This window comes from Sesamum indicum, linkage group LG11 (genome assembly GCF_000512975.1).
Source record: "Sesamum indicum cultivar Zhongzhi No. 13 linkage group LG11, S_indicum_v1.0, whole genome shotgun sequence".
Lineage (NCBI taxonomy): Eukaryota > Viridiplantae > Streptophyta > Magnoliopsida > Lamiales > Pedaliaceae > Sesamum > Sesamum indicum.
Genome location: NC_026155.1, coordinates 9,684,314 through 9,709,666, shown reverse-complemented (window position 1 = coordinate 9,709,666; position 25,353 = coordinate 9,684,314). Strand labels below are relative to the sequence as shown.

The window sequence follows — 25,353 nt, the reverse complement described above, 5'->3', positions numbered from 1 at the left end:
TTAAATCGAGATTTTAGGGTGATGAGCCTTCTCCCTACAGCCAGAGGATTTTCGAAGATATTTCTCATCGAAACTTCATTTCATGCACTACCAAAACATGTCAAACATCAAAATCAACATAAAAAAAGATGGGAAATGAATTAATTAAAATTGACTACTTAATTGGGAGTGTTTGTGCACAAATTTGTGCTCTTGGAGAAATAATAAATTAAGTTTAGAGAAAGTTGCAATTTGAAGTAAAAGCAAAAATAAAATAAAATAAAAATTAAAATTGGAGTGTGATTGGTAAAAAATAGAAAAGAAGTAGAGATGATGAGCAGATGAACTTTGAATAATTTACAAAAAATACTATAAATATTAATTACTAGTCTACCTTTACCTACTTTTAGCTTTTGAAGGAATCAAGATGATTTGTTCTTTTCTAATTGATTTATTAATAATTCGGAAAGCTGAACATACAAAAGGTATAAGTTATTACTATGATCCTACCAACTTTTTATAACCTTTTTTGCTAATATATCAACAAAATAAGTGAATTTTGACGTACGAAGGGATCTATTTGTTAGACAAAAACAAACGCCAAAAATACCAAATATAATTTTCTAAACCTCAAAAGACGACATCATAATTATCCCTAGAAAATGAGATATCAAATGTTAAACCAAATAAGCCATCATTATTCCTTTATACAGATTTAGGTGAATAACCAATAGTATTATTCAATTATGTATGAAAAGGAAAAAAGAATAGTTTAAAAAAGGAAGAACTTAGTCCAAGTTTTGGCAGTAAGAGACCACATCACCGACGATAACATTCAACAAACAGACAACATGAGCAAAGCCTAGTTGCATGTCTTTGGTCTTCATCTGAATAATGCTGCTGCTGCTCAAATTTTTGGCAGTTTATGCACAGAAATATCTTTACCAGGAAAAATTCCCCAACTTTTTACCTAAATCAAACAAAATTTATTTTCACATGGGACCATATGTATAATTAAACATATTTAAAGCAAGTGTGATTAAAATATACATTTTTACTCTAATTTTAGGATAATTGCTGAGTTTTTAATGCACACCCCATTTCCCATTTTCCAAATATTTAGGGATAATTACGTTTTCTTTTTTTAAGATTCGGTGTAATTATGTGTAGATACTTTGTAGTTTAGAAAATTATATTGAGCATCCATATAGTTTGCTTCCGTCTAATAAAGAAATTCCCCCGTTAATCAGAATTCAGAGATATTAGATATAATTTTTTAAATTATAGAAAATTTATGTAAAATTACATCAAACTTTAAAAGGGAAAAATATAATTATTTTAAATGTTTATGTTCAGAGTATTATTTTCTCAATGTTCGTCGCTCGTGAATGTTTTAAAACAAACAATTTAGAGCTTGTCATTATTGCACCGGCTGGTTGCTGTATATGCCATTTCCCATGTATTGTTGCCTGTCAGTTTTAGGACATTGCGATGCAGAAACCCATGCAGCATAATTTCCCAGACAAGAATATGAATCAATCAATCACGGGTTTTATTAATTATTCTTGATAAGTTATGGATTAATTAGGGATTATTTCCCAATTAATATATGATTGAGAATTTTGTTAATTATCTTTTAGAATTATATATTCATTACCTGGATAGGGAATAATTGACGATATATGGTCGTCATTTTATAGCATAGCTCGTGTTCTTTTATTACGATTACAATAAACGATCACGTCCCGTCGACTATATATATATATATATATATTTAATATGCAATGTAAAATATAAGTAATAGTAGACTATACTCTTGACAATAAAATTAAGAATAAATTATAATTGATTGTCATGATTATAAATATTTTTTATTATTTAGAAAATTATAAATTTTATTTTAAAATTAATGATCGTTTAACAATTATCTCCTCTTAATAATTTATTAGTGGGATGTATTTGTTAGATCATCATTAATTTTAAAAAATTTTCGTAATTTTTCAAACAACGAAAAATATTTATAATTATGCCAAACGAAAACCGTTTCAATTTATCCTAAAATTAAATTCCCAAAATAAGACACTCCATTAAGGTTTGTAGTTTGTAACATCAAATACACACTAACATCAAGATTCAGTAGCTTGCTGTAGTCATAGACGTTGAGATTACTTACAAATAGGGCTGACGAAGCCTGTGAGAGTTGCTGTGTTTGCTCTTCTTGTCATGGCGTCTCCCGTCCTGAAATCTCTCCTGCTACTCTCTTCTCTCTTCCTCTCAACAGCTTCTGCTCTCAACTCTTCTTCAAACTCTTTGGAATCCCATCTTTCTTCACTGAGAACAGTCTGCAAATCCACACCTTATCCCGATGCCTGTTTTGACTCTCTGAAGCTCTCCATCTCCATTAACATCTCTCCAAACATTCTCACATTTCTCCTGCAATCCCTCAAAACAGCGTTATCCCAAGGGCTGAAGCTGTCGTCTCTCTTCTCCAATGCCGGCCAGGCGAATCTCGTCGAAAAGCAGAGGGGCACCATTCAAGATTGCAGGGAGCTGCACCAGATCACGTTGTCTTCCCTGAAGAAGTCCGTGTCCCGGATCAGCTCAGCTGATTCAAGAAAATTGGCCGACGCCAGGGCGTTCCTGTCAGCTGCCCTGACTAACAAGGAAACATGCTTAGAGGGCCTGAATTTGGCTAGTGGTCCTTTGAAATCGCCCCTGGTGAATTCTTTGACGGATACTTATATGCATGTGAGTAATTCCCTGTCAATGCTGTCCAAGCCGGGCTCGCAGAGGGGCGGCAATAACAGGCGGCTCCTTAGTTTTCCGCGGTGGTTGTCCAGGAAAGCTCGTCGGGTTCTGCAGAGTTCCGGTGACGAATATGATCCGAGTGAGATGCTAACAGTGGCAGCCGATGGGAGTGGGAACTTTACGACTGTTTCTGATGCTATAAATTTCACCCCGAACAACAGCATGGACAGGATTATTATATACATTAGGGAAGGGGTGTATCAAGAAAATGTGGAGATTCCGAGCTGGAAGCCCAACATTGTCTTGCTTGGAGATGGGAGTGGTGTTACTGTGATTACCGGGAACAGAAGTGTGGCTGATGGTTGGACCACTTTCAGATCTGCTACTGTCGGTAAAGTTGAAATCTCTTGAACTTTTCCTCCAGCTCTTCTCTCCTAATAAAATGGATAATTACTCTTTGACCCTTGAGATTTTAAGCATATTTAAAAAAGACCCATTACTGATGTTTTACATCATAAATTCTTACTGCACGGTTATAATGGGAGAATTTCTAACTGCATTTTTTTCTTTACAGATTCTTGATCTATGGTTTATATGCTGACATCTTCATTGCATCAGCATGTCTAAGTGTGATTAAGTTAACTCAGTAGCACTCTAATTACGGATAATAAGTTGATTATAGCTGGACTAATCTGAATTTTCTTTCTGGATAACGTAATTAATTTCAGCTGTATCTGGGGAGGGGTTCCTGGCTCGTGACATAACGTTCGAGAACACAGCAGGACCAGAGAAGCACCAGGCTGTAGCCCTTCGCATTAATGCAGACTTGGCCGCCGTCTACAGATGCACCATCACCGGCTACCAAGACACATTATATGTCCATTCCTTCAGACAGTTCTATAGAGAATGCGACATCTATGGAACCATAGACTACATTTTCGGAAATGCAGCAGTTGTCTTTCAGGGGTGTAACATAGTTTCCAGAATGCCGATGCCAGGCCAATTCACCGTGATCACAGCGCAATCCAGGGATTCCCCTGATGAGGACACTGGAATGTCATTGCAGAACTGTACGATCTTGGCTACAGATGACTTGTACTCCAATTCCAGCACTGTCACGAGCTACTTAGGCAGGCCCTGGAGAAACTACTCCAGGACGGTTTACTTGGAGTCGTATATTGATGACTTCATTGCACCGGAGGGATGGACTAATTGGGTGGGTGATCAAGGCCTGGACACTTTGTATTACGGAGAGTATGAAAATTACGGCCCTGGATCAAGCACTGATAATCGCGTTTCTTGGCCTGGTTACCATGTAATGGACTATTACGACGCGTCTAACTTTACAGTTTCCCAGTTTATAACTGGAGAGGAATGGCTGGATTCAACTTCGTTTCCTTATGACGATGGGGTTTAATTTGGGCTCAATTAGACTGTTTGCTTTATTGTTGGATGCAACGGTAACCTGATTTCTCTTGTACATGAGTTGAAAGAATATGTACGAGGATTCGGCAATTTTACTAATTAGCAGCAGAAAGCATAAATGTAAATAAAGCCTTCTGGTTTTGCAATTTTTCTAATGGGGTATATTATTGTTGAAACAATTACTTTTTACTAAATGTTCTTTGTTATCAGACTGTAGCAAAATGGCATCTGTCATAGGAGAATTGCGTTCGAGAAATTTTTTGGCCAAACTCACGCCTTATGGCTTCATCCATGCAACGTCAGTAAGTCAACTTCCCCTCAATCACTTACACTCGTGTTTGATTATTTCAGTGAGGTAATTTAATAAGCCAACAGCACACAATATAGACAACATACATGCATAAATGTAGGACACAATGGATTATAGAAGAAATCACAACAACAATCATAGGCAAATACAATATACTCGTCGTGTGATTGGTCTATGTCAGTCAGGATAAATGACCAATTACATAGTAAGTATAATACACTTGCTTATTGATTTGGTTCGGCCAAACCTAGTCCAAACAAGAATTTTCCAAGCATTAGTCAATCAAGGGCGCAACAAATGCCAACACCTTCAGTCAGTCTGTGCTATGTGGCAATTGTTGTCTCGGGTAAGGACAATTACAACTGCTGCCATATGCTCACTACATGTCCAAATAACTACTCTACAAGCCATCCTCAACCGCCAACCAGAGATCCTCAGCCTTGTCACTGCTAAAATTGCCCCGCGCGCGTCTATGTTTGTGTGTGCACAAGCTGCACCCGCATGCCTGTCTGTCATGCATGCCTTGCGTGAGCATGCCGTCTACCTCGTACCCCCGACCTGCCACTGCCCACATGACATGCACAACAAGGCTGTCCACACACGTCCACCGTCATGCACCACCGTTTAACACCATCAACATGTAGCACTGTCGCGTATGACTCAAACATATTCAACTTCTACATCCTATTTTGTTTCTCTCATTTTTTTTCAATAATTTCTCATAATCTTTTTATATATTTTTATTTATCTAAGTAAAATATTTTTTTAAAATAGTAATTAATTATACACACACATTTGAGTGTGCCACATCGTATACTAATATAAAGAGAAGACAAGTCGAATATTTTTGAATTAGAGAGGTGATTGAGTTAGATGAATGGACTTTAATTGTACACTAATCACACCATAAGTATATAATATTTGTCATATAATTAGTTTAGGTACAACCAAACTCGATTTGATTTAAAATTTTCAAAAAATAAGACATACTAGGATTTGTCCAACAGGTCTATTCCCAGACTATATATATAATGTAGCCACCACATTGACAGGAAGACGGACGAGAACAAAACTCGCGGAAAATATATTGGAGTGTAGAATGGCCAATCATCAATTGCTTTCTTACCATTTAACCAACTGAAACATTTGGTGAGAGCCCCTGAATTTCTCCAATCCAGACCACCACTTTGCTAACTACGTACGACACTGCAATGCCACTTCTTTCATACATACCCCAAAATATCAAAGGAACATATAAAAAGTTAAAAATAAGGAAACACATAATCTTCCTGCCTTGGCTTCATTCTTAGGCAGCCAAGGCAGTGAAAAAAAACAGTTGTCCACCACGCAATGGCATTCCAAGATTTCGACCAGATTTCACAACGTAGGAAACTAGAGCGTCAACAAAGGTTGAAAAAGAGGCTCTCAATCGCCGTCTCTTCCATCGTCTTTGTCCTGCTCGTGGCCGCTGCTGCTTTCTGCGTTGTCAAGTACAAGAACAATCAGGACACGGCGGCTCGAAAGGACAGCGACTCTCAGTCTCCTGGGCCCAGTAAGCCAAGCGCAGCCGAAGAGGAGGTGAAAGCGGTGTGCGCCGGCACAGATTACAAGCAAACCTGTGAAGACAGCATTCTCAAGGCTGTCGCTAAGAACTCCTCGCCTCAGCCGAAAGATATCGTTAAAGCCTCATTCGCCGTTGCCTCTGATGAGATCAACAGAGTGTCGAAGGAGGCCTCAGCTCTCAAATACAGTGATAAATTCAAACAGGCTGCACTTGAGGACTGTTTGGTGCTGCTGAATGATGCCGTAGACGAATTGAACAGGTCTATTTCGAGCATTCAGGGGACGGATAAGGCCGCACTCTCCTCCAAAACGCCTGATATAAACAATTGGCTGAGCGCAGTGTTGTCGTATGAACAGACGTGCATTGACGGTTTCCCTGATGGTGACGAAAAGGCAGCGATGAAGAAGTTGTTGACGAATTCTAAGGAACATGGCAGCAACGCTCTCGCCATAGTGTCCAATGTGTTCTCTATATTTGCAAAGCTTAAAGGGTCGGGTCCCTCTCATAGGAAACTCTTGGGATTGGATGTAGACGGATACCCGACGTGGATGAGTCTGGAAAACCGGAGAAATCTGGGAGCAGATCCATCGAAATTTACTCCCAACGTTACCGTGGCCAAAGATGGAAGCGGAAATTATACTACCATTTCTGAAGCATTGGATGCCATGCCTAAGACATACAAAGGACGGTATGATTTTCCTATTCTGTGTTTTAAGGCAAAAGTTGTCAACTTTTCTGGGCTTCTCTCCTATGTAAATTATTTCTTCTGTCTATGCAGATACGTAATTTATGTGAAAGTAGGTGTGTATGACGAGACTGTTGTAGTTAAAAAGACTATGGTAAACCTTACAATATTTGGTGATGGATCCCAGAAGTCCGTCGTCACTGGAAGCAAAAACTATGTAGATGGAGCACCAACATTCCGGACTGCAACTTGCGGTACTTGAAGCATCATGAGAATTTCATCTTTTTGCATATTTTGGGATAACAACTCATCACATTGCATCAATTCCAACTGAATTCCTGTTATATCTTGTATTGCACTTTACATATACATACTATTTATATTCAAAATGCCAGTCCGGATCAAACTCATCTTTACGGCACTTGTTTCTGCAGCCGTTCTGGGTGAGGGATTCTTCGCCCAATCTATTGGATTCAAAAACACAGCAGGTCCGGAGAAGCTCCAAGCAGTTGCCCTCAGAGTTCAAGCTGACCACGCCATCTTCGTCAACTGCAGAATGGAAGGGTACCAGGGCACTCTATTCGCTCAAGCCCATAGACAATTTTACAGAAGCTGTTATATCACCGGCACCATTGACTTCATCTTTGGAGACGCAGCTGCCGTCTTCCAGAACTGCATGCTGTACGTGCGGAAGCCAGTTGATGTCCAACAAAACACTGTCACGGCCCAAGCCAGGCTGGATAAGAGGCAAACCACCGGTTTCGTGATTCAGAACAGTCACATTCTGGCAGATGACAAACTCGAGCCCGAGAAGGACAAGTTCAAGAGTTTCCTAGGCAGGCCCTCCAAGGAATACTCCAGGACTATCATCATGGAAACGCAGATTGGCGACCTGATACAGCCCGTCGGGTGGCTGGAATGGAACGGAAACTTCGCCCTGAATACTCTTTACTATGCGGAGTTCAACAATAAAGGCGTGGGGGCTAATACTGCTGAGAGAGTGAAATGGCCTGGATTCAAAGTGATTGACAAGAAAGAGGCGGTGAACTTCACCGTTGGTCCCTTCTTGCAGGGTGAGAGCTGGCTCAAGATCCCGAATGTTCCTGTCCGTTTCGGTTTGTACACGAAATGAAGTCTTGTTTGTTCACTTAGTTGTGTATAAGCATAGAGGGATATAAGATTAGGAGACGGTTTTAGTGTTCTTTTTTTTTTTCAATAGTGAAGTGCACATGCGTTGTGCGTGGATGATGAATGCTTAAGTTATTCTTTCTGAAAAAGTATTAATGTTATTTGTTCATAGTTGTGAAAACTACGAACAAATTAAAAATAACTGAATCTGTGAAATAATGTGAACAAAAATGTATTATGTGTTTAATAAAAATATAATTATTACTTAATCTGGTTGTTCATAGTTAAGAGAAATATTCTTTATGAAAGAATAATCTGAAACTTCAACATTAGACTTTTCTGAGGCATTTTTTTCTCTTATTGGGAGCTGATTGTAGCTTCAGTTAGTATCTCACTTAACATATACATCTCACATGATCATACAAATGCGAATTAATGTAATATTAATTTGCAATAAAAGATCTGGACTCGTACAAATGATCATACATCCAGAAGAAACCAAGAACTTGTTAACAAAGAGAATATGGGTACGAAGCCGGCCTGCAGGCTTAACATGTACTGATATATGGTATTTTGGAGCTAGAAAAACTGGAAAAGTGGAGAGACCAAAGTCTTCAGGGCCGGGTCGTTCTAGACTACGACAGCTGCATCTTTTTTTTTTCCCTCCTATTGGTTGGACCCTTATACAGCACATTTTGCCTTTCTGTCGTCTTATTACCTTGAAAACATCGGTAACATCTTGTTTCCACATATGTTCAACTGTTTCCATAACCCATCAAGTAGGAAATTTCAACTGCTGATAAGGGATCAGAATATTTAATGTTCTCTTGAACTTGAAACAACTAATGTCCTAGATACTGTGCTCTGAAAGAAGACAAAAATGTCATCTGTTGGGAGAGACAATAAAAACGCGTAGCTGCTACAATGTAGTTTTAATAATGCAACATACGGCTTCTCCTTGAACTGGTCATTCTAATCAGTAGAATATCGTATTTACAAATTCCAGAAACCAGAAGGTTTTCATTTCACTTCACTAATCATCACCCCTTTTGATGAGTGAAGAGCTGAAATTGAGGTGTTTTGCAAGAATATGCAACTTTTGCAGTGATTAAAAGGTGTTGGTATAAGAAGCGAGGAAGAAAATGGATTCGTCTAAGAGTGCCAAGTTTGATGGAACAGACGAGCCAGGAATCAAAACAGACAAGCCAGGAACGGTTAAAAGTCTTGAATCAGTTGAAATTTTTGAGAGTGTAAAAAATGATGAATTTGAAGAGGAAGAGTACCGGAGAAAGACACGTAAGCGCCTGATCATCATTGCTATTTCCTCTGTTATCTTGGTGCTGATCATTATCGGAGCAATAATTGGAATTCTTGTTCCAATGCGCACCAAAAATATTTCCTCTTCTCTTCCCATCAAGGACAGAGATTCCATCAAAGCTATATGCAACTCAACTTTGTATCAAGATTCTTGCTATTCTAGCATATACTCTCTCCAGATGTCCTCAAGCAAAAATTCACCGTCCGATCCTGACACTCCGGAGGAGATTTTCATGCTATCTCTACAGGTCACGCTCAACGAGCTTGTGACGCTGAAATCTTCCATGTCAATAAAACTTGTTTCCTTCAGAAAAAACAATAAAAACGATTCCAGCACTGAAAATGCATTGGAAAATTGTGAGGACCTCATCCAGGATGCAATTAATCACGTTAACATGTCGATGTCCTCTATGCAGCAAGACAGGTTTTCAGCATATGTGGTTAGTGATATCAGGACATGGCTCAGTACTGCAATCACGGATCAGCAGACATGTTTGGACGGGCTAACAGAGTTTGAAAACATTTCTGTGTCTCTCCAGGGAGAAATCAGGGCATTGATGGAAAATGCAACGGAGTTTACAAGCAACAGCTTGGCAATCATTTCTAACATTTTCACAATCATCAGAGAATTCCAGGTTAATCCAGCTCATAGGAAGTTGCTACAGGAAAACGGTGCCACAGGATGGATGCACCGGAGGCTGCTAAAGGCCGAGGTGGTGAATTTGAGGCCAAACCTAACTGTAGCAAAGGATGGGACTGGGGATTATCAGACTATATCCAAAGCTGTGAATGCCGTGCCTAAAAGAAGCAGCGACAGATTCCTTATTTATGTAAAAGAAGGAGAATATGAAGAACAGGTAGTGGTTGATTCCGATTCTTGGAATGTAATGATATATGGAGATGGAATGAACAAGACAATAGTTTCTGGCAGCTTGAACTATGCAGATGGAGTGGCCACATACAATTCAGGCACCTTGAGTAAGTCCTCTATTCCAATACAGTTCACTATATCCATAGATGACTATATTTGGACATCTGTCCTCATCGAGTCGTGAATATCAGACAGTGCCTAATCATTTTTTAGTTAATATGTAAATGATAATTTTCTATAATTTCAAATAATATTGCCAATACTATGATATTCTCAGTCGTATAAGGAAATTACCAACAATAATACTTGATACTCTTAGATGTTAGTATACTTGCTAAGGAACTCTTTCGTGCTACAAAATTTTAAAACTTCTCACTGCATAATTAGGAGTACATGGAAACTTTGCTTCTTCAAAATATTTCATTCAATCCGGGCATCTGAAAATGTGCAGTAGCAGAAGGGAGAGGCTTCATCGCAAGAGACATAGGCTTCAAGAACACGGCCGGCCCAGCAAAACTCCAAGCAGTAGCTCTAAGATCTTCATCAGACAAATCCATTTTCTTACGGTGCTCCATTGATGGATACCAAGACACGCTCTACGTACACGCGAATCGCCAATTCTTTGCCGGTTGCCTGATTACCGGTACCATCGACTTCATCTTCGGAAATGCAGCAGCAGTTTTCCAGAATTGCAGCATTCAACCTCGGCAACCGGGGCCAGGCCAGTACAACACTGTTACTGCACAAAGCAAATCAGACCCGAACCAGAATACAGGCATCTCAATCCAACAGTGTAGTATAAGCCCATCCGGCAACCTGACAGCCCAAACTTTCCTCGGCAGGCCCTGGAATAATTACTCGACGACTGTCATCATGGAAACAGATATCCAGGGGATTATAGACCCTGCGGGCTGGATTCCATGGGAGCCCGGCAGGGAAGCACCTGATACGATATTCTACGCTGAGTACAAGAATACTGGGCCTGGATCAGTTCTGAATCAACGAGTAATGTGGCCTGGATACAGGCCGAACATTACAGAAGAGGAAGCTGAAAAGTTTTACGTAGAGCCCTTTATCCAGGGAGACCAATGGCTGATTAGGGCAGATGTAAGGGTATGATTCACACACATCACATTGTTTTCGTCTCTCCAATTCTTCGATTTTATTTCTCACTTGTCCATAAAATTGAGCCCGTAAGATTCTTGCACAACATTGAAATTTCCTAATTGTTATTGCACGGATTGGATTTTCTATTCCACGTAAATCTGGAACTTATATTTGATTTAACACATACACGCTATGTACATAATATCTTTTTCTAAATAAAATAATCGACATGATCTATGTACATATGTGTATACATTATTGGTTAGATACGCAAAACAAAAATATTATAGAAACTTTTAGAAAAAAATGAAGAATTAAAGGATCTCCAGCAAAGAAGTATGGCTTTCACTACATATTTTCCGTTCAAGACCATTAAATGATACCATCCATCCTTTTGTAGATAATATTTGGATACGTCAATAATATCGTGACAACAACGACACAATTAGATAACCATCTACGATATATATTTATGTGTGTAATTACTATATATTAACAATAGATGATTCAAATACTTATATTTACCGATGCTTTAAACTATGCATCCAATCCACTCGATCGAAGGTCATGACATGATCAACGAAAACTGTAGAATAATCCGCTCGAACTACCATGAACATCAGGTTAGGTGACAAGTCTTATATGTTTACTTTTCATCACATGTAGTAATAACTTATTTGCCTAGATTTTGGTGGAATTCCGACCACACAAACACACCTTAATCATATCCATTGGAAGTAGTTACCAAAAATCCTTTATGCGTTAGAGTAGAACCCTTGTTCCCGATCATGGATTCGAGTCCTAGAGAGCAGGAGAACCAGCTTTTATCCTCTATAAGACGAAAAAAAAAAAAAGAAATGAAAAACCTTAGGATTAAGCTAAATAAAATGAATAGCAAGGAATGATGAGTGGGCAGATGTAAGTTTAAGATAAGCACAAAATGAGTTGGGGAACATAGGTGGGCTCTTGTTCCTCCAGCTTCTGCTTTGTTTTCATGCAAGAAAATTACAACCCTGCTGCTTAAAATTGTTAGTTCAGACGTTGTATTCATCACTTGAAGCGACAGTGTTGGAAAAGGTCTTAAAAGGGATTCGACATGTCAAATCCTGCTGCCCGGTCATGCTTTTCCCTTCCACGTAATTACTTCATAATGAAACTCAATTATTGACACAATTCTCGTCCACATTGAATTTCAACGCTTATTGGCTTCATCCGTAAAAGTAAACATTTTTTATTATAAAAAAATATTACTTCTCAGTTTCCTCTATTGATATGATGTCTAGTTTAGGAAGTGTCTGCAAATACTGAAAATAAGTATTTATCAGCTTATTATTGAAAAAAAAAAGTATTTTTTGTTTTACAACTTCTATTTCAAACTACTTAAATTAAGTTACAACGTTATAAGCAATTTTTTATATATTTTTACAACTTATTGGTAAAATTGTAAAAAATATTTAGTTGTTTTCCAATCACTCTAACTTCAATATTTTTTATTTTTTAATTTTTATTTTTAAATACTCCCAATTTCACTGCTTAACTTACAACATTTATTACAATTTATTTCCAACATAAAATAAAATTTATCCCATACACCCCTTTAGTTGATGATTATGTCGGTGATCAAAATGGAATTATTTAAACTTTATTGTATTCCCACAAAGAAAAAGATAAAAGTTAATAATATATGTAATTCAAACTATAACAATTAAAAATTAGCAGATAAATAAATAAAGAGCAGTGAGAAGTCCATATTTGCTCATATATTTTGTTTGCAGAAGCGGGATTTTATTTCCGTGCACTCTCAGTAGTCCATTTGGCCTTTTTCCTCCTCTACCTCTGTACTGATCTTGTACCTGTCTACTGTACTTATCAATATACCTGTACTTATCAGTACAGTTTAATTAAAAAAGGAAAAAAATTCATTTTTCGTCAAAACTTTTCATTTTTAGTTCTCATGCTACCTATCGTTGAGAAATTGGCGGAAAAATCACATCCAAGTCACGTGGCCGTTATCTTTACAAAATAAAGGAGAACGGCTATGTGACTTGCACAAGATTTTTTTTTATCAGTTTCCCTGAAAGTATATAAAGCTAAGTTATGCGATAAAAAATGAAGATTTTTCATTTAAGGAAAGATTTAAGTTATACAAATTAGTATTCATTAGTAATTAATAAGAAGTTTAATAGACATATCAAATAAGCAAAACCTAAATATTTAACACAAAAATATGTGACGGCTGACATATATCATGATATATTGGTATAAAATAAAATATTATCATTCATGATACAAAATAATAGAAATTTCTCAATATTTTGACTATCAATTTTTGGTTTATTTTTGAGAAATTATTTACTAGGATTCATAATTAAAGTTTTCTTTCTCTAATTTAATGCCGAAACACAAGCAATTGTTGTTGGAGTATCATTTTCTTTTCTTTTTGACTTTATAATATTCAAAGTCCCTATTTATTCCCCTTTCTTTAATAATGATCCAACCATATTCTAATTATGCTTTGTAAAATATTGGATATTTTTTTCATTTTAAGAGCAATAAATTAAAAGAAAAAAAGTAATTTCAAGAACCTATTGGAATTAATTAATTAAAAGATTCTTAAAGTTCAAAATAGTTTATCAGAAAGACAAAAGTCATTACCAGATACAGACATATGAACAAGACCCCTGTCCTAATTCCTTCTTTTCACTTTCCAATCCTAGTGGGAGTTCGCTTTTCTTAAAGTCATGGGCCCATGGCCCCCATTCACTTTTTTTTTTTTAAGAAAAAAAAAATATAATTACATAATTATATCAATATTTAAATAAATTAATCAATACAGCAGTCTGATTAATACATCAATAAATAATAAATTATCATAAACTCATAGAAAATAAGATAAATACTTGAAATTCAGACCCATAACCTCGTATCTGTTGTCCGTGAAAAACTTCAACTATAACTGTTGGATTAAACTTTCTAGTTAGTTGACAGCCTCAATACTTATCAAGAAGTCATGATTAAGAATTCATAATAGCCACATAAATGTTTATGTTGAAAAGTTATAATACCTTTTTCCAAGTGGTAGGCCTCTATATTAAATTTGGACATTATCGGAGTTTATTAATCTGATGTAGACATAATTTTATACACTTTCTTAAAAGCAATAATTTTGATGTGTTGAGAGAGATGTAATGTAATTCGATTGGCTCTCAATTGTAATGTAATGTTAATTCCCTGTCATGAACAAGACATCTAATTGGATTAAGACATAATCAGCATATTTCCACCTACGTACTTACATCTGATCACTTCACACACTTTTTTCTTTTGGTTTAACAAAAATGGTAATTATATAATTACAATTAACAATATGTTAATAATTAATGAAAACATCAATAAATTACAATAAACCCATCAAACAGATCGATCAATACATCATCTAACAAAAAATTATAAAAAAAATATTACGATAAATTAACATAAATTATGACAAATTTCGATATATCTGGCAGGATTCAAAGTCCTACACCACAAAAAAAAAGATGTAGTTTTAGCCCTGTAACTTAGGAAGAGTGATATTTTTAGTCCTAAACAAATTTATTTTCATAATTTAGTCCAATGTATTTAAAATTTTTAGCATTTTTAGTCCTTTTGAAATTGCACGTAACTTCACATAATCCAGTTAAATTATAATTTTAATCATGTTACTTAGTGGATTGATATTTTTTACCTTGCACAAATTGATTTATATAAATAAAATTGCAATTTTATAGCTCATATGAATGTCACATACAATTTTCTGAAAAAATGACTAAAACTGTTAAAATTCAAAAATTACATAATTAAATTATAAAAATCAATTTGTACATCACCAAAAATATCACTCCCTGAATAACAAAACTAAAATTACAATTTGGCACGAACACGAAAATGGTTGGGGTGGTGCAATATTTTCCAGGGTCCAGGGACGAAGGAAATTGCATGGAACCATCCTCGATTAGAGTATCATTCCTTTATGTCTTGTTCCACTATATAGTGATGGTAGGGATTTGCATTTGCAGGCTGCCATATCCACATCATCTCTTTGAGGGAAGTGAGAAATATTTATATATATACATATATATGTATGTATGTGATCGACAAATAAATTATGAGAGGTACCATTATCTGAAGTAAGAAAAATATTTTCTTGATTAAGTATTTTTTTTTCTAATTTCAATAAAAATATCACATATAACAACGACGGATAAAAAGAGGGCGAATTAATTATGATTTTATTATCAGAATTAAATATCAAGTTGAAAGAACGAAAAATTATAGTAAATATTAATTAATCACAGTGCACAATAACTGATGTTCCACAAATGGATGTGATTTGCGCCTTCTCGTGCTTTTAGCCATTATTTATGATCTGAGGTCGGCAGAACATTAGTTTTAATTAAAAATTTATGATAAATACTAATTAAATTATAATTTAAAATTTAATGTAAAAAAAAGCGAACTGTTATATATAGAGTTGAGAAAAATTTTATGGTTGAAAAAAAAGATTAAATTAAAGTGAAGCTTGTTTTGATCCCTTGACATCATGTACTAATTGTGTAAATAAGTAATATAGCAATTATGTCCTAATTCTAATTTATTATTGTAAGTAGACCCCATTGAATTATCAAGAATTATTTTCTTCACCACGTCATCAATTAATTCGGTTGCTTAACGAACCTGCAGCCTACCGGTAATCCTAATTATGTGATTTAATTAGATATAGGTAATTATTGTAGAGTCGCATAATGATATGCTAGTAATTTTGCTTTTTTTTTTTCTTGGCAAAATTACATTTTCGTTCCTGTAACTATAAATTGTTAGTATTTTTGTATCTATGGCTTACTTTATTTACACATTTAGTCTGTTTTTTTTTTATTAATTTAGTTCTAAAACATCATTTTGGTTCATTTTTTTTTTTAATAAATTTAGTCATGAATTGATAATTTTAATTTTTTTTACATTGGGGTAGATATCATTTTTTTAAGATTATGAAATTGTAACGTCGATTTATATGGCCAAAAACTGATCGATCATAGAAGTTTAGAGTTGATCTTGACGGCCATCTCCCGCCTGCGACGACCTAATTGCAACTCGTCTCAAGTCCCATGATGTCCACTTCAAACCAATATGGACCACATTTTTGGTCCGCACCATTTGACTTGTGAGTCGACCCCGAAATTATTATGCATGTTGACAAATTTTATTATTTCAATTAAGAAAAACTAGTATATATTTTTCTAGATAAATAAGGGAAAATGTTAATTCGGACCGTGTTGGGCAAGACTGAAACTAATTATACAAAAAGTATAATATACTTGTCATGTGATTGGTATACAATTCAAGAAAAAGTGATCAATCGCATAACAAATATGTTACACTTGCCATATGACAAGTTTGATTCGACCTCACCTGATTTAAGTAAGAATTTCTCATAAATAAGTGCGCATGCATTAATGAATTTTTCTCTTATTACCAAATGTCCAAAATTTAATGTATGATCGTTGTTCATAAAAAAAATAAATTATATTACAAAGTATCATAATTATTAAGAATAATTGGTTCATACATATGTAGATATTTGTAAAGCATATATAATATTCCTAGGAGCGACTAACATACATAAAGCCGTTGCACGTTCTATATTGATTTATATTTACATGTATGTATATATAGAAAGAATTTTGACAAGTGCACGAGGACAAGCATTAGAAATAAACAAGTCGGATGTAAGTCTTTCATTATGGTGCAAGAAGATTCCTCAAACCAAACCTAAGTTTGTCTTTAAGATCAATGACTGAAAAGTTGGGTGGACTTGGGACAATGTTAAAACGACGAAAGGGATCTTCTATTACACTTTACGATTATATTAAATAGTTAAATTAAATTATAATTAAAAAAAATGATGCATACTAATTCTATATTGATTGCTATGAGAGTGTGATGGAAAATCTTTCACTACGTCAAGAAAATGACCTCAAGGGCGGTCGTTTGTCATCTGGAGCATAAGTCTGGTGTTCGAGGTGTATGTTTGGGCACTATCGAAGTATTTCGAGTCCTTAAAAATATATCTTAAAAGAATTTTAAAATAAATAATTATTTCGACACCATCATCTAAATTTTTGATAGATAATTTTTATATTAATATAGATAATTATAATTTTACAATTATCATGATCATGAATCGTTGATTAAAACTTGATCTGATGATCATGACGATAAATACGCTGCGAAGTTAATACATTATGTGATGATGTTTGAGTCGGAAATCATCTAAAGAAAATATTTGCAAATCTTGAAGTAATGATCATTTAAATGATATTAGGAAATTGAATAGTCATTTTAAACAACTTAAATATGGTCCTCAATCAAATAATACAAACTAACCCCCGAGAGTATACCGATTGTGAAATAAACAAAAAAAATAACTTGTAAAATATTAAAATTGTGATTAATATAAGATGATATGGATAGGGGTTTAGTAATTTCGTATTGCATCACAAGACCTGTATGAGCACGTGGCCAAGGATGTTAAACATGCTTTTAAAAAATATGCAAATATTGGGTGAATATTATTGAGTAGTGAGCCCAAATAATAAATTCTAATTAGTTATTACAGCGAGTAGTGAATTACGAAAATTCCTTAATATTACAAATCGATATTGCAACAAATATTTACAAATTTCAAAGAACAACAAAGATAGATAAAACGGGAACAAAAAGTAGGTCAGGGAACCAGATTCAGATAAAGGAAGCCCACAACCACTAAGGCTGACAACCACACACCAGTTGCTAAAACCTAAAACACGCCACTAAGGCTAGTCCACAAAGGACCACAAAAACACTCAGAACAACACCCAAATAGACCACCAAGGCTCAGTCACACAGACTCATCAGGTTTTTACTAAGAAAAACGCTCACAAAGAACCTTTTCTCGCCCAGTTCAATTCAATTCTGTTCATGAGTTCTATCTTATCAGGAGCCGCAGGGGGTATAGAGGAAGTCATTGATGATAGAAAGAGAAAAGAACGGCGGAAGAAGAAATTGAGAAGGGAGAGAGAGGGATTTAGTAAAAAGACGAGCAAACAGATGAGAAATAAGGTTAGAATTTCATCTGCAGAAGGTGGAGAAAAAATAAATAAAAAAGGGAGCCGGGTCGGGTAACGGGCCAGGTAGGAGGAATTGGGTTGAGCCGAAAAAAATGAACCAAGACATCAACAAATTGGGCAGCCATCTAGGTGTATGGGCTTTTGGTGGTATGGACTGGGTCTTTTCAATTAGGTCATAGGCCACTACAGCAAATACTCGTATTAGTTTTTGTAGGGGTAGGGAATGTGGTTGTACTATGCTAATACACGTATAATTATTTATTACATCACACGTTGCGTTAACTAAATGGGTGAATATCAATTTATCCCATATGATATTGTAAATGAGTAAATTATCATTCTATGAAAAATGAAGTAGCTATTTATCCACCATTTATTTTTTAAAATGAAGCAATTTACCTTCATATCTAAGGAGGTAAATCGCTTCATTTTAAAAAATATCGGGAGCAAATTACTGTATTTTAGAAATACTAGTGTTTGTATTTTCTTTCCTAAATAAATACTAGTGTTATGATTAATGTCTTATTATCTCCTGTACGATATTTATATAAATCCCCCCATTATTCTCTAAATTAATTTTTATGAAGTATATGTTCTTTTAGCAAAATTGTTAAAGAGATATTTAAATAATTTGTGGACTCCATTGAATAAAAATAAATAATATATATATATATGTTCAAATTTTTTAAAAGATTTAAATAGAAATACTTTTTCTGATCAAGAAAGATTTAAAATTAAATTTGGAATCGAATACCCAAAACATTTGAAAATAAACTATTGAGTTAAATATAATTAAGAGGGAGTTAAATGTATTCAACTCAAGTCAAAGTCAAACCAAATAAAAAAAAAATTAAAAACTCAAGTCAAGGTCAAATGAGCATCAAGTTGCGCTCGGTACCGAAAATAGGCAATTTTTAGTGTATTTTGCAAAAATAAATTCATATTTTTTATAATAATCAATTCTAATGCAGTACTTTAATGATGGCGGACAAAAGAACATCACATCTTTAATTTTTTTGGTTAATTACGCTTATATCCTTTAAAAAAAATTTATTGACACCTAACCCCCTTACGTTATGAATCGAATGAAAAATGCTGATATTAGTAAAATTTGCTCCTCATAACATTTATATATATATATATATATATTTGTACTTATAAAGGGGATAAATTATATATATATATATATAAAATGAGGTTAACATCATTACATTATTTTGCTTATAAATACAAAATTATTCCATTGAAGTGTAAATTTAAAAACTTATGGAAAGTTTTTTCTAATGTCAATATTTTTTGTCTAAATTTTAATGAAAAAAGATTAAATATAAACAATAATATTTTTAGACGGTGTGTAAGTATATTTTTAAAATTTTCTAGAGAAAAATATAATTATATATTTTTAGAAAAAATTAAATATAATATTAATTTTTTTAATGAAAAGACCACGTGTTAATACCTCAGTTGGTGCTGTCAATTAAACACACACATCTTGGTCGTGGCTCTTTTCCTATAGAAATGTCTTGAAAATAGTGAAATTAAACTATAAAATGTGTGCAATCCCCGGCTTGCACGGAACCCAAAATCTGGGACGTATGATTAAGTGATCAAAATGGAACAGGGCAGATTTGAGAAGAGAGCAGTGGATAGCATCAGTCCTTATCCTAATTGTCGCATTGTACACATACTCCCTCTCATTTCTCTATCTTTATATATAATTATGAAACAAATTCTACAATTATTACGCCACGTTTGCATAATTCATACAACTTTGTTTTTTGTTTTTTTTTTTTATAAAATTCGATTCATTACTACATTATAAAATACATTCAAATTTAATTACTTATTTAATAAGGTCACTTTTTCCTAAAAAAATTCAATATTACACATTACCCATTTTCGTTATGATTTAGATGAAACATGCTAATGTTAATAAAGGAAAAAATTAAAAATTTATGTAATTTTCTTTTTGTTATATTTCGTTCAGACCCTAACGGAAGGAGTAAACAAAGAATTTTTGGAGGGGTGTAAGTATAATTTCAGAACTTATTTGAGAAAAAATATAATTTGATATTTTTAGAGGGATTTTAACTGTAATTAATTAATCTTATTTAATATTAATATTTTTAAATCAATAAACGCATTCAAAGAAAATAACAAAATAAGAAACTACTATTAAAAGTATATTACGTACCCATATTTCTAAAACTTGAACCTATAATATTTAATTGTGAGGCGTGAATCTTACCACTAAAACAAACCCTTAATGTCACAACTTTTAATTTCAGTACAACTTCAACACTATAGAAATTGGGTAATAAAGAGAGCTGAAGATGCAGGGGTTTTAAAATCATAAATGGGTCTCATGCTATGTTCGAACTGTACTTTTTGGACCTGAACATGAATTGGATTTTTTGACCCGATTTAATTATTGCATATATATATATTTAGATTAATTGTGTATATTTTATGTTATTTATATCTACAACAACTTTTCATATACTAAATATATAGTCGCATATAATTATAAACAATTGAAACATGATAATAATATAAAATACAATAAAATATAATTATAATATATATCACTATCACTTAAAAATCATAATAAATCAATATTATCTATTACGGTCAAATATAAGTGTTGGCCACGGTTGATTAATATTTGGTATAATTCTATCTATAATCAGAACATTTGTCATAGTTTTTTTTAATAGCAAATCTTTTGACATCGTTTGTAGAAATAACGGCTAATAATTGTTGCACAATCGTGATTAATTAGTATTCATCATGTTTTTTTAATTTTTAACTATGATAGTTAATTATAGTTAAAAATATATATTTCTTCTGCTGTCCACTCCCAGAAAAACAGTGTAAAATTGACTAATTGACATTTCTAACAATGGGGTCGTGTTGGAAAATGAAAGCTGAAGGTGCCCATTGTACCTATTAATACTTAATACATGTCGTTATGTTACTCAAATGGGTATTCTATTTACAGATTAGGTGAGGGATAAATTAATGTTTATAAATATTTGAAAAAAAAAATATAACGAAGTAAAATTTTCTTATCATGGCCATGTTTAGGCATCAATAATCAAGCCAGGACAAGGGCATTTTTCCAAATGTCTAAGGACATCTAATAGGAATTACGTACCATGCTCAAATAAATTGACCTCCAAACTAACTTCTCAAAAAGTTGAACATCTTTGGCGAAGTACAAATTAAATTTTCTATTTCAAATCATATTATAATTTTTTATTTTATTTAATATATGCATGTCACATATACAAATATAATGATATCTATTTTATTTAATTAAAAAAATTATACGCATAACGCGTATGGATTAATTGGATTAAAAGAGGATAAATTACAATGTGCTCCATTGAGATCTGACATAATTACAAGTAACCTTGTTGTTTAAAAGATGATAGTATTAACAAATACCCACTCGTGACAGCCCATTGTAAGAGGTATTTATTAAACGGTCGTTAATTTTTATGAAGTATCTGTAATTTTTCAAACAATAAAAAAAATATAATTATGATAAATTTCAGTAGAATACGTAGCAATTTACTCATAATTAAAATATATAATATGATCTAGAATAGAAAATGGAATCTAGACTACGAGCCCCTCCTCTATATAAACCTAACTCCCTAAGCACACATTCCTCATTAATTCATTTACTCTACTTAAAAAGCTCCTCGAGCAGCCAAAAAACTTAGATCAACTTTTGAGCCCAATGGGATCCCCAAAATGTGTTCTTTTTTGGGTGTTAGTAATTTTGAGTGTTGGCAGAGTGTGTAGGGCAACAAAGGGTGGTGTTGACGAGGAAGTGAGAACTCAATGTGGGTTCACCAGATATCCAACCTTGTGTGTCCAAACCCTGACAGGATTAGGGTCGGGGAATCCAAGTTTTGATATCTTGTCTGCCCTTGTCAACAGGACTATATCCGAGACCAAGCTGCCTGATTCCAATTTTGAGATCCTCAGCTACCATTTCATCTCCCCTGAAGCACAGCAAGCCCGAATCGCCATGGGTACATTACACGTTTTTTCCGATAATTTTCTCCGTTACTTTGATTAGTTCGCATCATATCTTGTACTTGTTCGTATGAACTTGCAAGAACGTATCTAATATTTTTTAGGATAATTACACTCACCAGCTCCTAATATTTTGGTGTATTATACAAGAACTTTCTAATTTTTTCGTACCATCATAAGTCATATTTTACATTATAGATTTTTATTGAAAGCTGAGAGACTATCCAACTTGTCAATGTACTTTTTTAAAGAATCAAGAAGCTTTTTATAGTAATTTGCTCAAAAAGTATATATCCAATTACCCTTATATATATTTTGTTCGATTCTTACGTAGATAACTGCCAAGAACTCATGAGCATGTCTGAGAAAAGACTGAAGCAAGCCCTGGATGCCCTCCAGAAATCTCCGAAGAAACATAAGGCTGACATTCAAGCATGGCTAAGCGCCGCTCTGACATTCCAACAAGAATGCAAGGACTCAGTTGAGAATCATGTCCCGTCAAACGTGTACATGGGAGAAATCTACAAGAAAATGGACTATCTGTCTGAACTTGGCAGCAACCCGTTGGCCCTGGCAAACCGAATCACTGGAAAATCCCCGACAGGCGGCCGCCGACTTCTCGGGCAAGAAAGCTTCCCGAATTGGGTGTCGGCAAGCGACAGAAAATTGCTTCAGAGCACAGAAATAAAAGCGAATGCCGTCGTCGCGAAGGACGGAAGTGGGAACTTCAAAACAGTGTCGGAGGCCATCGGGGCTGCGACGGGGAGCCGATTCGTGATATATGTGAAAGCTGGAACGTATAATGAGAAAATCAACACCAACAAGGACGGGATTACGTTGATCGGCGACGGCAAGTACTCTACCGTCATTACAGCAGGTGGCAGTGTGGGCAAGGGCGGCTCTTCCCTCCGAGGATCTGCAACTTTCAGTGAGTATCTCTCTCTTTTTCCTTTTCTACTTTTTCTCTCTACGTTTGTTTTTCTTTTTTGTATATGTCTATGTTTGGGGTGTTTGTTTATTTAAAGTATGCATATATATGAAAAATTCTTAATTCAAATTAAATCAATCATAAAAAAAGTGTAATCACTTTTTCTAAATTGTATATCAATCACACAATAAATATATTATACTTAGTCATATAATTAGTTCAATGTGATCAAATTCGATCTCTGTTAGGATTTCTCACATATATATATACTTGATGGTATAAAAAAAAAAAATAATACATAATTTATAGATATCATAAGAAGTATGTCCAACAACATAATACAAATATCAAACTTGATATTATAAAGATTATTTTGTATATAAAATAAAATAAGCACTATTTTAAGAGGGAAGATGTTAACATCACCTTATCAACAGAACTTATAATCAATTGGTGTCGGTGGTGAGGATTTTAAAGAAATTGTTAGTGTAGTCGATAATTGTTGTTGAAAGAGCTTCTGGGCCTATTTGTAATTTTCTAAAAGTATTTGAAAGTTTACAAGACGTTTGTTGAAACAAGCAGAAATATTTATAAAATTTAGAAGAAAAGAAATTTATGGTTTTTTTTGGAAAAAGTAAAAAAAAACATATTTTTTAAAATTTATCTCATTTTAATCATAGTAATTATAAACTAATATTATTATTAATATCTTAGAATTTCATAATTTTATCTTATTCAAACTCTTTAAAAAATTAACTTTTAAAAATAGAATTTAAAATCCTTATAAGTTCTAAAATTATTTTATAAAATATTAGAACTAATGAAATTAATTAGATAAATTAAAGCCAAATCACTTGCATAGAAATGAATAATGTTGAGGAATCACAACCCGGATAACCCGAACCGACACCTTTAACTGAAGCTCCTCTTTGTTATCAGCAATCACCGGCGACGGCTTCATCGCCAGGGATATCGGCTTCCAGAACACGGCGGGGCCCGGAGCTGAACAGGCTGTGGCGCTGACTATCTCTTCCGACCACTCTGTGCTCTACAGGTGCAGCATCGCCGGCTACCAGGACACACTCTATGCCCTCTCCCTCCGCCAATTTTACCGGGAATGCGACATATACGGCACCGTCGACTTCGTATTTGGCAACGCCGCCGCAGTGTTCCAGAGCTGCACCCTCGTACTCCGCCGCCCCCGAAGCGGCGGCGCCTACAACGTGATCCTGGCGAACGGCCGCACGGACCCCGGACAGAGCACGGGTTTCTCCCTCCAGAACTGTAAAATCACCGTCGGGTCGGATTTCTCTCCCGTAAAAAACTCATACAACTCCTATCTAGGCAGGCCCTGGAAAGCGTACTCGAGAGCGGTGGTCATGCAGTCAAATATCGACGCGGCGATTTCTACCCGGGGATGGGTTGAGTGGCCGGGCACCGGAGGATCCACGTACAAAACGCTGTATTTTGCGGAGTACGCGAATATGGGCCCCGGGTCGGGGACCTCAGGCAGGGTGAAGTGGCCTGGATTTCGGGTCATTGGGACACCGGAGGCGTCGAAATTCACCGTCGCTAGTTTCATCGGTGGGAATTCATGGCTGCCGTCTACCGGCGTTACTTTCGTTTCCGGCCTCCAATGATTAATTACTACGGATAAGTCGTCGTGTGTTTAAATAATTAAAAAGCGACAATTGTGATTGAAGATGAAGCAGGAAAAAGCGTAGTTAATGCGAAGACGTTTTACTATCTCTAATCCTTCTCACCATATTTGTCATCTGCAAAAAAGGAATTATTAATTGTACCTATGATATTGATGCATCTGAATTTATCCTTTTTTTTTTTTTAATTTTATTTAGATGAATTAGATCTCACTACTTACAAAATTTATGTATATATGTATTTAAACTCCAATTAATTGTAATTGTTGTACTTAAAATGACTCTACATTCAATAAATAATTAATGTCATTAATATAAAATAATGTCACTGACATTGTTTCGAATCAAGAAAGATTTAATAAATTTAAATTAATCACATGATAAAAATATTACAGCTGTGGTGTGACGTAAGTGATGTATAAATTTAAGAAAGTAATT

At 34.7% G+C, this 25,353-nt stretch overlaps 4 protein-coding genes across 4 annotated transcripts; all 4 read left to right on the top strand.

Annotated features, from left to right (window-relative positions):
- LOC105173732 (probable pectinesterase/pectinesterase inhibitor 12) lies at positions 2,061-4,307 on the top strand. Its single transcript, XM_011095599.2, has 2 exons — positions 2,061-3,118; positions 3,456-4,307. Exons 1-2 carry the CDS (start codon positions 2,203-2,205, stop codon positions 4,142-4,144), a joined length of 1,605 nt encoding a protein of 534 aa, XP_011093901.1. The 5' UTR covers positions 2,061-2,202; the 3' UTR covers positions 4,145-4,307.
- LOC105173731 (pectinesterase) lies at positions 5,529-8,041 on the top strand. The gene is made up of 3 exons (XM_011095598.2): positions 5,529-6,714; positions 6,805-6,965; positions 7,146-8,041. The coding sequence occupies exons 1-3, from the start codon at positions 5,813-5,815 to the stop codon at positions 7,841-7,843; spliced, it is 1,761 nt and encodes a 586-aa protein (XP_011093900.1). The 5' UTR covers positions 5,529-5,812; the 3' UTR covers positions 7,844-8,041.
- Positions 8,794-11,335, top strand: LOC105173840 (pectinesterase 3-like). Its single transcript, XM_011095719.2, has 2 exons — positions 8,794-10,134; positions 10,479-11,335. The coding sequence occupies exons 1-2, from the start codon at positions 8,982-8,984 to the stop codon at positions 11,144-11,146; spliced, it is 1,821 nt and encodes a 606-aa protein (XP_011094021.1). The 5' UTR covers positions 8,794-8,981; the 3' UTR covers positions 11,147-11,335.
- Positions 21,978-25,027, top strand: LOC105173729 (pectinesterase). The gene is made up of 3 exons (XM_011095597.2): positions 21,978-22,325; positions 22,664-23,257; positions 24,197-25,027. The coding sequence occupies exons 1-3, from the start codon at positions 22,028-22,030 to the stop codon at positions 24,895-24,897; spliced, it is 1,593 nt and encodes a 530-aa protein (XP_011093899.1). The 5' UTR covers positions 21,978-22,027; the 3' UTR covers positions 24,898-25,027.

Coding starts and splice junctions, on each gene's coding strand:
- LOC105173732 (XM_011095599.2), top strand. CDS start 2,203: ATGGCGTCTCCCGTCCTGAAATCTCTCCTGCTACTCTCTTCTCTCTTC. Junction 3,119..3,455: donor TTTCAGATCTGCTACTGTCG/GTAAAGTTGAAA, acceptor AATTAATTTCAG/CTGTATCTGGGGAGGGGTTC.
- LOC105173840 (XM_011095719.2), top strand. CDS start 8,982: ATGGATTCGTCTAAGAGTGCCAAGTTTGATGGAACAGACGAGCCAGGA. Junction 10,135..10,478: donor ATACAATTCAGGCACCTTGA/GTAAGTCCTCTA, acceptor GAAAATGTGCAG/TAGCAGAAGGGAGAGGCTTC.
- LOC105173729 (XM_011095597.2), top strand. CDS start 22,028: ATGGGATCCCCAAAATGTGTTCTTTTTTGGGTGTTAGTAATTTTGAGT. Junction 22,326..22,663: donor GCAAGCCCGAATCGCCATGG/GTACATTACACG, acceptor ATTCTTACGTAG/ATAACTGCCAAGAACTCATG. Junction 23,258..24,196: donor CCGAGGATCTGCAACTTTCA/GTGAGTATCTCT, acceptor CTTTGTTATCAG/CAATCACCGGCGACGGCTTC.
- LOC105173731 (XM_011095598.2), top strand. CDS start 5,813: ATGGCATTCCAAGATTTCGACCAGATTTCACAACGTAGGAAACTAGAG. Junction 6,715..6,804: donor CCTAAGACATACAAAGGACG/GTATGATTTTCC, acceptor CTGTCTATGCAG/ATACGTAATTTATGTGAAAG. Junction 6,966..7,145: donor ATTCCGGACTGCAACTTGCG/GTACTTGAAGCA, acceptor TTGTTTCTGCAG/CCGTTCTGGGTGAGGGATTC.